This window comes from Ptychodera flava, chromosome 9, assembly GCF_041260155.1.
Source record: "Ptychodera flava strain L36383 chromosome 9, AS_Pfla_20210202, whole genome shotgun sequence".
Classification (NCBI taxonomy): Eukaryota; Metazoa; Hemichordata; class Enteropneusta; family Ptychoderidae; genus Ptychodera; species Ptychodera flava.
The window spans coordinates 32,302,253-32,315,159 of NC_091936.1; the positions used below are offsets into that span (position 1 = coordinate 32,302,253).

Here is a 12,907-nt window from a genome sequence, read left to right on the forward strand (position 1 = left end):
AGTCAGAGTCAGTTGTGTAACTTCAAAAAGTAATTCTGCATTCTGTTGATGTTTTTCTGTCTCATGCATCGTGCAGCTTTCAATGAGTCACATGATTATTTTAATATTTGTCAGATGATGATTTGGCAAGATGCGTGAGCCTCCCGTTACCGGAAAATACTGGCACACAGTCTTGGAGTGGACCTTCCATGGTCACCATTCCGGAATACAGAAGCTTACCGTCCGATCAGAACGTTGTTGATACCACACTCTCACTGCAGCCAACTAGCTGCAACAGTGCATCGAAACTCAAAGAGAGTGCCAATGTTCCACCAAGTTCAAATGATGTGCCGGCAAATCCTGCTAGGCTGTCTGTTGTGGAAGTACCTGCTTGTGGAAGCGAGCAAGCCGTTGAGTATTCACCTCCAGCGTAGCAGTTAGTTACCATGACAATGACATTGATGATGACGAAGACATCTACTCTGCAGGGAGTGACTACAACATCCCTCGTAATTTGCCGTTGAGACCCCTGGATGAAGTTGAGGAGGAACATAACGCCCTCGAAGCTAGCTCTGACACTATTATTGAAAGGGGTGCCACAACTGGAGATCATGCAACCGCTTCAGTTACTGCACAGCACGAGGCCATGAGCGAAGAACACGGAATTGGTACAAGCTCAAGGGATGTGCAGAAGATAGAGCAAGCCCACAACCTCAACAGTGACACGACAATAACAAAACCCATCGTCCAGCCAGTGTTGGTGCCAAGGCCTCGACAAGGTGCTGGGAGCCAGCTGACCCCGAATCAAAACATGGCTGAGATACTCGCTGCGAGTCCGGTAGAAGCCCTGCACGAACAGCTGAAGACCCTTTCAGTCACAAAGCAGAAACCAAATGGTGAGAAAGATGTTCAGGATGGTGAAGACACTATGGATGAAAGACGCAGCAGTGGTTCCCGGAAGCAAGATGATGAGAATGATAGCAAGGAAGGTCTCAGCATGGCAAGTGTGACAAGTCCAGGTGGCGATGCCACACCCAAGCAACCAGTCCAACTGGCACCAACTCGACGTCTGGCACCAAACTTTGAAGTTCCCTACAAGCCATCACGAAGGAATTCATCAAAGAAAAAACAACCACCAAAGAGAAGCCAGTCAGCTATTGGCTTTCCTGGACATCAGACAAACCCACCTCCGGTACACCATTCTCTGAGCAGCCCAGCATTAGAGGATGAAGAAACACGACAGAGAGAGTACAAGAGAACAACATCTATGGTGTCCACTTCAAGTGGTGAGATACAAGAAGAGTTTGAAACTCTCCAGACAGGTAATCATCTCTATGAACTTCCATTATCTGTGTGCAGTTGTGAAAATAGCAATTTAATTTACTGCTGGCAATGACATTGAAAGTCTTCACTTTGTTCATAAAACTGTTGCAAGCATGTATAATTTCCATGGTGTTGGCAATAAGTAATCCATGAAAAGTTAAGTATGCCACATTTGACACATGATGTAATAGCGCTGATCACAAATGACGTCACTGTTCTCTCTCATTAATATGCATAAATAAACATTTGTCTGCATTTCCACACAAACGACGAAAATAAAACCTACGAGTGTTAGAATGGCTATATAGCGTCACACTTATTTGTATGAATTGATGACTGAGACTACAAGGTGCAACAGCAGCTGCGCATACAACAACAAAATTTGTCCGAATTTCAGCATATTTGTCCGAAAGTCGCGCACGTGCAGCTATATTTAGTAACAAATCCGAAATCGCAATCAACGTAATTCTGAATCAGGGTTGACACATACTGCTGGGATCAGTTTGGAACTATTGGCAGAACCACGCCAGAGTTTTCCATCTTCTTACATCCTCATATTTCTTTCTACAAAAGATAGAGCCTGTTGGACTACTGCTCACTTTGATATGATGTATAATGTTAATACCCTTGCCATTGAAGTCAAAATTAAAACACTTTAGCTTTTTACCACCAAAGTTTGGTGCTGCCGCATTTTTACAATCGCAAAGTTAGACTGCAGGTAAACAGGGAGGATAGATAGGGTTCGAGAATTTTGATAATGGGAAAAGGTAAAAATCAAGAAGAACAGATTTTGAACAATGAGTCCACATGTCATTCTCTTTCACCGTTTTTCAGAACTAGTCCAGGGTTATCTGAAGGATAACCCTGATGGGATGCTGAAGCTCTCTCTGTCATCACCTCTCCCACCCAATGACGTGAGCAATTATTCATCTTCAGCGACGTCAGTCAGCTCTGGGAATAGTGGCATGTATGCCAACAGCCCTAAGGTAACAACACAGCTTCACTTCATGCACCTTGTGAAATTCCAAGCTCACTTTACACTAGTCAAAGGGATTGTAGCAGGGGAAACATTTTGTCAGTTACTGTAGCTATGAAACCCAGGGTCTTCCAATAATCTCTTTAGACCAGCCACAACACGCCATGTCTCATCAAGAATTCTCTGCCCATTGAATTTTCTCACATTTTTGATTTTCTGCTTCGTAGCAATGGAGAAAACTGTATCTTTGAAAAGAAAAACTTGTCCAAGAAGATCCAGTAGAAAATAGGTTTTTAGACAGTAGATTTGTAACACTTTCCTTGATAAAAGTTCAACCTATACCTGTACACCGTCTGTATTGAAAATGGAGAGGATTCACAAAGGCCTATTAGTGAAATTTGAAAGTTTGCTCAAAACACACTCTAAAACACCAGACCATTAACATTACAGAATCAAATCAATGGCTACGAAAAAACAGTTATTGCCAGTAAAATAGTAGAATGATTTCAAATTATTATTCTATGAATATATACAGATTGGAAGCATTTTATCGCTACAGATCATGAGATATGACAACATGGCCTATTTTCTTCAACTGTGCCATTTAATTTAAAAGATAAAGGTATTCTAATCAACAGTTAATATGTGGATCATAAAATACCTACCTGTATTTGTATGACTCCTTCTTTTTCAGTTCTTTGATGAGGAGACCAGAAGAGAGAACACCCCGTTTGGTAGTAGCAGCAATTCTTCCGGTATTGGTACGTATCTAACCCCGGATACATCCCCAACTGACGCAGCAATGCAAACAACCATTGCAGAGTTATGCCGAGCATTGTCCAGAGACAACGGCATAGTGCAGTCAGGTAAACACAGGTCCATGTGTTTTTATTCACACTCGGGTTAAAGTCTTCCCGTGTATTTCGAAACTCGACTCTGCACTGATTGTTACTTTCCCCGAGCAGTTTACCGTGCTGTTTTCTGCTTGACTTTTGAACTGCATGTCAGTTTACATCTCGGGAAACTTACCTCTGCACCAATTGGTTACCTCTACCTGAAAGTCACCATACACTATTCACCTTGACCTTTGAACTGCATTAGCATGCATGCATGAAGACTTGCAAACACACTTCCTATCCTGTACTCTGTCTTCCATGCCATACTCACAGTAGGGTACAATTTGCCCTGGTCAAGGCGGTACAGTCACCTTCTCCCCTCCCCAAAAAAGACCCAGGGCTCCACTGCCAAGTATCAGTATAGCGAGACATCAAAAGAAGTCTTTGTTTTAACAGCTTGAATACAGGGGCTCATTATACCATATAATATGAATTTCTTCTGTTGGTTTTAACTTTGAGTCCCTATTTCCCTGTAAAGAGGTCCATTGCTGGTATAGGAAACAACAGGGTTGTACTGGAAGTTAGTAGTGACAGGATAAAGTTGCATGTACAGGCATGACGTGACTGTACTAATGTGAAATGTGAATCCATCACGATTGGTAAATTTGGCAGATGTGTGTTCTGACCAGGCTTTTGCACAATCTACTCTTTCATACAGGTGCTACCGCTATTTTTGAAATTGCATCAGTCTTTTGCCTGGGTTAAAGTTAATCTGGGTGGCACAACTGAGTACCCTTTTAACTCCCCCTTTCCTCTTGCAAATTAGTTTAGTAAAAGTGATTTAAGCTGGTTGTAGAAGGGCGTAAAAGTAATCAATCACCTTGGTTCTGTGTCTAATCCCACTTCTGTACTTTATGCACATACAGGATATGTTAGTGAGAGAAATGAATCATACAGATGCACCAGTTGTTTTCAAAAATGAATTGTATAGATCTTCTATGATGTTTTGAAAGATACGTCATCCCAAGTTGCATTAACTTTCCAGCCTTGGAGACCTGGACAAATGATCTCTCTAATGCTTGACAGGGCATAATTAAGGGCATAAAAGTCTTATTGGTGTAGTTACAGCAGTTCATTCATTCATTCATAGTGACTCATTATGAATTGTTGATAATCTTATGTGGTACATTGTGTACTCTGTCACATGATCGGACAGGAGAGAACTGCAGCCTACAGGGATTGTGCCTGTTCACGATTGTTTCAACTTTTACAGTAGAGATAATTGCCCAGCATGATCCAGCACAAAGCCAAGTGACCTGGTTCCTTTAAAGGCAATTGCATCACTCTGTGTATTTTCTCACTTCCTTCTGCAGGAACTAGAGTGACCGTGTCTCGCCAGGATGGCCAGGATGAAATGCGTATCAGACTGACACCACAGAAAACCACTAAAGACATTGCCAAGGGAATCAGTGCTAAGGTAACGTAATACTAAGTTCTCTATTTCCGCTGAGGCTAAGGTTTCATATTATGTTTATGAAGGATAATGAAACAATGAACACACGGACACATGAAACAAGGTGTTCATTTCCAGTATACATGCACATGTAAGTTTCATTCAGTTCATGGCTATTTGGAATTGAACATGTGACGGAGATATTGTAGGCACCAAGGGCTTGTCAACATTGACTTGTCATTTGTTGTGAATTTTACCAAGAAATTCCTAGGTCAGCATTTTGATCATTGGCTGTTCTGCAGGGTATAGATATTCATTTGAATCGATATGTGATGGTTGTTTAGGCAGCAAATGTATACCAGAGTTCCTTTGGGGAGCGCCCTCTAGCTTCTGACGAACCTGTTCATCTCAAATTGCCTGTGTCTGTCCAGCCTATTGAAAACAGTGGCGAGTTACCAAGTATGGTGGTGAAAGGGTTTAACATTTTGTAGTCATCAGTACAGGTTTTGATCACTTATAATGCAATCCTGTCTTGCCATCCTGCATCTTTCTTTCTCATGCAGTTCCATTTGAATCCACCAGTGTGTCTGATCAGTGTAACTCCATAGGATTGACCCCCCAAAAATTGATCATGACTGTGAACGTCAGACTGCTTGTTTGATTACTCAAATCTCCCTCCCCACAACCAGTAAGACTAAAGACACCTTGGCACCTTTGAACCTGTTCGCCTCTCATATTCCCTGTGTACAAGTCCACAATCTCCACTAGTGGCAATGGGTCTGGGCCAAACCATGGTAGTGTACTGCCTATAGGAAGACTTCCATTTCTTGTATCAATTCATCCACAGGTTTTCAGTCGCCCCAATGTCTCGGCTTTCACCCTGGTGTCCGAGGATGGTGATCCAGTGCCGCTCCATAAGGAAATCGGGGAGAATGAGTTGCGGATGAGGATGGTACCAGTAGGTGAACACGACGAATGGACCTGGAAAGTTACTAGGGATGGAGGTATCCAGGCCAGAGAAGACGACGAAATCTTCTTTGATATCGGTCACTTCAACTGAAGAGCTTCTACATAAAGAATATCAACAAATGCCTATGTCAAATACAGAAAGATTCAGAACAAGCAAATTGACATTATATCCAAGCATATTAAGGCTTACCCCTTTTCCTGCCAAGTCCGTATTTCACCATCAGGTCGAGATGGTTAAAATTACTGAAACACAACATATTCCGTATGGTGTATTTTAACATATTACTGTACATTTGAAGGCTGTTGTAAACATAAATACTAGTGTAAACTTGATTTTTTGGACTAAAGATGCTATAATAGACCAAACCAAGTGGGTGAAAATACGTCATGTTTTGGCTCAATACCGCTTTTTAGCTCTGCTGTCAGGGACGCGGAGCTTATCAAATAGGTTGATTTTCCGTCGTTGTCCGTCGTCGTCCGTCGTCGTCGTCGTCGTCCGTCGTCGTCGTCGTCGTCCGTCAACAATTGCCTTCTCCTCTGAAACTGCAAGTCCAATCGCTTTGAAATTTTATATGCACTTCACTTGGGGTGACCTCACTTCAGTTTGTTCAAATCGTGGTGAAATTTGCATATTTGTATTTTTGGGGCATTTTTTGGTGTTTTTGGTAAAAAAATCTTCTTCTCTGAAACCGCTTGTCCGATTGCTTTGAAATTTGATATACAGTTTACTTAGGGTGACTTCAGTCAGATTTGTTCAAATCATGGTGAAATTTGCATATTTGTATTTTTAAGGCAATTTTTGTCATTTTTGGTAAAAAAATCTTTAAAAATCTTCTTCTTCCTACCAGTCAGATAGCTTTGATATTTAGTACATATGTCCCTAGGGATGATCTATTTCAGATTTGTTCAAATTGTGCAGAAGTATGCAAATTTGCATTTTTTAGGCAATTTTTGCCATTTTTGATCAAACATTGTATTTCTCAAAAAGTACTGGTCTGATAGTTTTGAAATTCGGTATACAGGTTTCTATAGATGAACTAAGTAATATATATATCGAATTTCTGATGAAATCTGTAATTGTGTATTTTTGGGGCAATTTTTGCCATTTTTGGTCAAAAAATGTGTATTTCCAAAACTACTCATCTGATAGCTTTGCAATTTTGTATACACGTTCCTACAGATCACCTTAATGATATTTATTGAAATTATGATGAAATCTGGAATTTTGTAATTTTGGGCAATTTTTGCCATTTTTGGTCAAAAAATGTATTTTTCAAAAAGTACTGGTCTGATAGTTTTAAAATTCGGTATACAGGTTTCTATAGATGAACTAAGTAATATGTATTGAATTTCTGATGAAATCTGTAATTTTGTATTTTTGGGACAATTTTAGCCATTTTGGTCAAAACATATGTTTCTCAAAAAGTACTGGTCTAACAGCTTTGAAATTTGGTATACAGGTTCCTATAGATGAACTAAATTTGATCTTTTGAAGTTATGATGAAATCTGCAATTTTTTTTTTTTGGGGGGGGGGGGGGCAATTGTTGCCATTTTTGGTCAGAAAATTTTATTCTCAAAAAAACTACTCATCGGATAGCTTTGGTTGACATATTCTTAGGGATGATCCGATGTGATATATTCAAAGTATGATGAAATCTTCATTGTGTATTTTGCAGCTATTTTAGCCACTTTTTTTGGCCACTGCATTGAGCTATCAAAGATTTCCACCTTCTTCATCAACATGTGTCAAAAATAGTATTCTCTACATAAACACAGCGGAGCTATATCGGCCGCTAGGTCGCTTGTTACTGACTTGGCTGATTGGGAAGTGATACTGTCTGGCAGGAAAAGGGTAAAGTCCCCCAGTTTATTACCAGATTTATGTTTAACCCTTTGAGCGCCAAAGTCTTTTTTGTCCCCTTTATAAAATACACCCCAGTCAATTTTTCTGAGATTTTTGCCAAAATTTTGAGAAAAATCTGTAGCAAATGAAATGTGATGTCTATTTGGTCCAAAAGTGTCAAAAAATTCCAGAAAAATTCATAAAAATTGATAAAATTTTGCACTAAATTTAGTCATACATGTAGATGTAGTATACTAGCTAATGCTGTAGTTCAGAGAGCAGTTCTCTATAATACATGTTCTGGTAGATCTCCAGAGTGTACCTTTTCATACTGTGTTATATAGCTTCTTTTCACCCATGTGTACTTAATTGCTGTAATTGTCGAATTTCAAAGCTGAAGAGTAAATTATCAATGTTACCATAATAGGTATAAAACATTCTTTTCTAAGTATCGGTATAACCCCTCTGCTCTAGTTTAGCTGAAATATTGAAAGGTTAGGAAAGAGCAGTGTTGCAGCCAAGAATTTTAAACCAGGGGACACTCTGTCCCCCCTACCGTTTATTTTTGGGGACATTTTGCAGATTTTGGGGACAACATGCGTCAGATATTATTCCGATTTTGTATTATTTTGTTACAAATTAGTTACACAAAACCAAATTCAAGCTACCGGGACCACTTCACCATGCTAGAATTTCAGGCAAGTAATTGTAGCAGCTCGTATACCAAATCTGCTGCCAATCAGAGAGCTCAGTGGGACTACAAGCAAGTTATAATGGCATGTGCTGCTTCAGTGTTTCAATTACTTCTAATCAAAGCTCCAAAAGTAAAAGCATGAAAAAAAATCATGCGAAATAAAGGTTATTGTCATCATCAGATATTACTTGCAGATTTTGTCCAACAAAGTTGACTCGTGAAAGTGCCCGAGGTGAGCTGCAGTATGCAAGAATGCTGGAGAACAGATTCGATTTGGGAATATTGTCAAAAGGGCAAATCCTGGCTGCAACACTAGTAAAGAGTAATGGATCATTACAGTTTTGGGACCAAAGAAATAGTAAAACTATAGTTTTGTGTTGCTGAACAAGGGGGTTGTACTTTTACAAGTACAGTACCCCCAGTGTGTAATGTCATGACGTCGTTACTGTTAAGTAAATGTGAGCGTGACCACGAATTATCACATATGCAAAATGATGTAAAGATTCTTTGCTTCTCTTATATCCTAGTCATAGTTTAGTCTGTATAGTACATTCATATATCCATTTTTATTTACCAAAATCTTTCTGTATTCTGTCTTACCCAATAACCCAATAAACACAGACAAAATTCCTTGTATGTATTATCTCAGTCATGTATGCAATTCAGCTGATAAAGTTATTCACTACATCACGTAAAAGTCTCATATAATCTACACTATGTAAGCTTTCTTGAATTGTACTTAAATTATGAATCTGTGTAGAACAACCAAAACATTTGATTGGATAGGTGCCTTCTTAGGGACCAGATTTGATCATGTAGAAAAAATGTTTGGAATTTGAATAGAGTTAACTTATAAATATTCAGATTTGTCTTCAGAGCAAGCAAATGATCACGTCTTGTTAAATTTTGCCGAGGATTGTTTTTTAAAACACGCCTTATCAAAGAGCCAAAGCTGTACCGGTAGATGAATATTCAGGGGTGGGCAAATTTCAGAGTGTAGTGGCTGCCAGACCCTTGACATTGAAAGTTGAGCAGAGCTGCATTGTTACTACCCAGGTGTACTGTCTATTTGTTATACAAGGGAAACAGCATTCACTTGTCTGTCAGACTGGTGAATGACTCACAGACCAGTCAGAGCAAAGGCCTTGGTGGTCCTGGACTGCGACTTCCTGAAGTTGCTCACTCCTTAAGATTTATCATAATTACAGTCAAATCACATATGCTATGTCTGTGTGTACTTTGCAATTGCAATCATTGCAATTTTTAATGAATTTTTATCTCTCTGTATATTTGACTGGGTGTAATTCATGAAAGTCATAATAATCAAATCGTGAACTTTGAATCTTTTAATGTGACAGTAATGCGATCATTGAACTTTTTTCACAATACTTCAGTGTCTTTGTATACGTGATGGGGATAATACGCATCGGTACATCATTGCATTTTAATTGTCTCTTTAACAGAATTTTGGCTGTGAAATTTCAATGTGGGTACTTGTAGATGTTGTAGTCTGTGCTTAGCAAACAGACATTAAAAGTAGAGTACTGTATGTCTTTATTCTGTGTGTTTTATTTTTCCCCAAGCTTCAGTTCAAATAAAGTATTTCATCAAACTGTTGTCAAGCCCAAACCTATGACCCTAATACAGTTCTAAATGACAGTGATGAGTGGAAATACATCAAAATATGAACACAAGAGTGACACCCAAGTTTCTGTTGCAAAATCTGCGGTCTGCTTTTGAGTACAGTACTGATAATCTTTTGACCATAGGCGCATCAGTGTATGTACCTCTTCACTGGCATAAGTGGCATACATATGTATCAATGTACGTGGATTCAGCAGAAAGGGCAAGAAAAGTAAATTTACTGGAAAAAAACTGAGAAGTAACATATCATCTCTGCTAAAAGATGTCGTTGTACCTCCCAAAATTTCCCACAATACTGTCAAACCCTGGATCAGTAGATTTTAAGTGAATGAAATTGATTCTTATGAAGAGCGCTCTCTAACTTACAATGTATCTGACACCTTAGAATCAATTTAGAGATGTCTTGAAATTTTGCCAAAGCCCCTCATCATTTAGGTACAGTTAATATGCAATTTTTTTTGGTGTCAACATAGAGGAGATGTTCCTGCTGTGGGTGGACCATCCATCAATTTGACCAATAGGATGTATTGTTCTCATGAACACTGTTGACACTGGAATGCAACATGCATCCTGAGCCAGCATGTGCATTCAATTCAAGGGTGATTTTTCATTGGAGTAGTCCTTCATGGCATATTTATCTGATTTTGTCACATCAAACATATTTAGATACATGTATGTACTCAACAGTTTTTTGTGATATGATCAGTTTAGACCACTAGATGATAATCCAAATACGCTTCTAATAAATCTATGAAATAGAACTGACAACATCGCCACTCCACACATCTCCACATTCTGTTTCCATGTGTCTCAAGTATGCGCTATAGATTATTACATTCATAATATTACTCAATACATTCTCTGATGGACTGCTTGAAGGCTGAACGTATCCAAGACTGCTTCCCACACCTGTGTGCCAGATATGCAACCTAGCCCCAGTTTAGCCCTAACTGATAGGTGGGAAATATTTTGGTGTTATGGTTTCCCGGGGATTAACCGTCCAGATACAACTATTGAGCTTTGGTTTCTTTTGCATAAGTGAACCGCTACTTTAGCTATACGTCGTTTTATTGACTTTATCGAAAGGAACATCTTGGTGCCTGGTTAAAAAACCTACAAATTTGGTGAATGTTACTTTTGAAAAGTATAGCACAAAAGAAATTAGTGTACATAATTACATTTACTGCTTAAAGACCAAGGACAACCAACATACATATAAGAAGTATGATAGATACTTTAAATGTAATATGGCAGAGAATTAACCTTGGTTTTGTTAATATCATCAATTCTTATGGAGTACTGATCACTGTCATATATTGCTTTTTTATGGATGGATCATAAGCAACTTTCTCACAAGTGATTATGCTCCACCTCTTTTCCTTTTTGCTTTTCTCCTCTTAGCATTTCACTTTCCTTCCTCCCCTCTTTCAGTGTTTGGCTGCAATTTTGGCTCTGTTTCTCGTTGACAATTGAAAGTGTGATTAAATTTTAGGATCATCCCGAAAGTAATTTCCCCATGGCAATATGTTCAGAAAAAAGTGAAGTTCAATGACACATTGATGTGCAAATACCTTGGTAAAATGGCTTGTTTTGTTCTCGTTGTTGTTTCTTCAGTTTTGATGTTCAGTTTATTGCTGTCATTGAGGCATCTGTTCTGTCAAAGTGGTTTCTCATCTTGAGGGTATTTTTTTTCAGCATGCCATTGGAGATCTGATTACTACTGCAGGTATAACATCACAAGAGAGCTGCCTTCACAGTAACAAATTGTGCTGTTCCTATAACCCGACCTACTCCAGTTTTTACCTGCCAACCCTAGACTTTTTAGCAGTTTAGAGGTACTAAACATTGAAGTCAAAAAAAGGAAAGAGTTTGAAAAAACCCACAAAATCATGCTTTCGTTTCCTTGGGTTTGATTTATGCTTGAACGAGGATGGCTTTTATGTTTTTATTCCTTTATACGCTATGATAGATTTTTCTGGAAATGTTGTGGCCAGTGTTTGATCGCCCTGAACTCTTGAGAATGCATATTTAAAAGATATAAATATTTTGGAGTAAAAAAATCCCTTCCTACCTACCTACCCTATTTTTGAAAACCATGTTATCGGAACAGCACTATTTTTTTTTGCCTGTTTGAACTCCAAGTTCTTAACAATTTACAGCTATAAAGTTTGTGTTCTTCATTGCTGGAATTCAGATTTAACAAAGTGGAATACATAGTGCAAAACTTTTATACATGGCGATTCAGCATTTATTGATATTAACTTTACATACAAAATGATATATGGATTTGTAGATATTTTTATTTACATCTGCACATTGCCAAATTACGATGTTATGCACAGTTTTTAGAATGTCCTTGTTTGACCATTTATCTATTGTTATAATAATAATGTTTATAGCGCAACAACACACTTAAGAAGTGTGGTAAGGCAAAAATACCTTTACAGTTCAACGATACAAGGATTAACAAACACTGGTTGTAGCTGCTGCTGGGGGAGAAAGTAAGGTACTTGAAATATACTTAACAAGGGGTAATTATCTGACTGACTAAAGATGTAAATGAACTTCTCTTTCTGGTCTAAGTCAACGAAACCAGGACTGCACATAGTTATTGAGGAAAATAACATCTCTCTGTAAGTGCTATATTTTGGACAGATCAGTTACATAATGGAATTCATCCTCTACTGAAGATTTACAATACTTACAAAATCTCTCATTTGCAGGGACTTTTGGGATTGATCTCCGCCCTAATTCAATTTGTAAGTTGTGATCAGAGATTCGAAGTTTTGTAAGCCACTTCCTATAAGTAAAATTTCTTATATCCAATAAATAATTTTCAAAGTGAAAAGAAGTTTTAAATTCTCTATATGTTCTGAGTTTATTTTTTCCTGAACCCGGGTTTCGTGAATCATTATGCAAATTTCTGAGCCAAGTCTGATGATAACTCTTATACGTCGCGCCTCTCCTTTGAGGTCATTCTCGCGAGCCAGAGCATAATTTCCGCTCCGCTGACCTACGCAAAAATCTTAACGGGTAGCGCTAAGCTGTTTCCGTAAAGAGGCACGTTGTTTACGACGATGCTTGTTTTGTCTGGTATTTGTACAGTGTATTTACACTGTACCAACCGGTGATGTCAGTAGTTATTATATGCTGTACCACACAGTCCCTCTGGAGGGACTGTGGCTGTAC

At 38.6% G+C, this 12,907-nt stretch overlaps 1 protein-coding gene across 2 annotated transcripts; it reads left to right on the forward strand.

The window, feature by feature from the left end:
- The first annotated feature begins 114 nt into the window (after positions 1-114).
- Positions 115-9,623, forward strand: LOC139140701 (uncharacterized). Of its 2 annotated transcripts, none has more exons than XM_070710084.1 (5): positions 115-1,301; positions 2,137-2,288; positions 2,973-3,039; positions 4,488-4,591; positions 5,415-9,623. In XM_070710084.1, exons 1-5 carry the CDS (start codon positions 626-628, stop codon positions 5,625-5,627), a joined length of 1,212 nt encoding a protein of 403 aa, XP_070566185.1. In that variant the 5' UTR covers positions 115-625; the 3' UTR covers positions 5,628-9,623. The 2 variants fall into 2 exon arrangements, with proteins under 2 accessions (XP_070566185.1, XP_070566184.1); XM_070710083.1 differs by having other exon boundaries at positions 313-1,301; positions 2,973-3,144.
- The last annotated feature ends 3,284 nt before the right edge of the window (positions 9,624-12,907 follow it).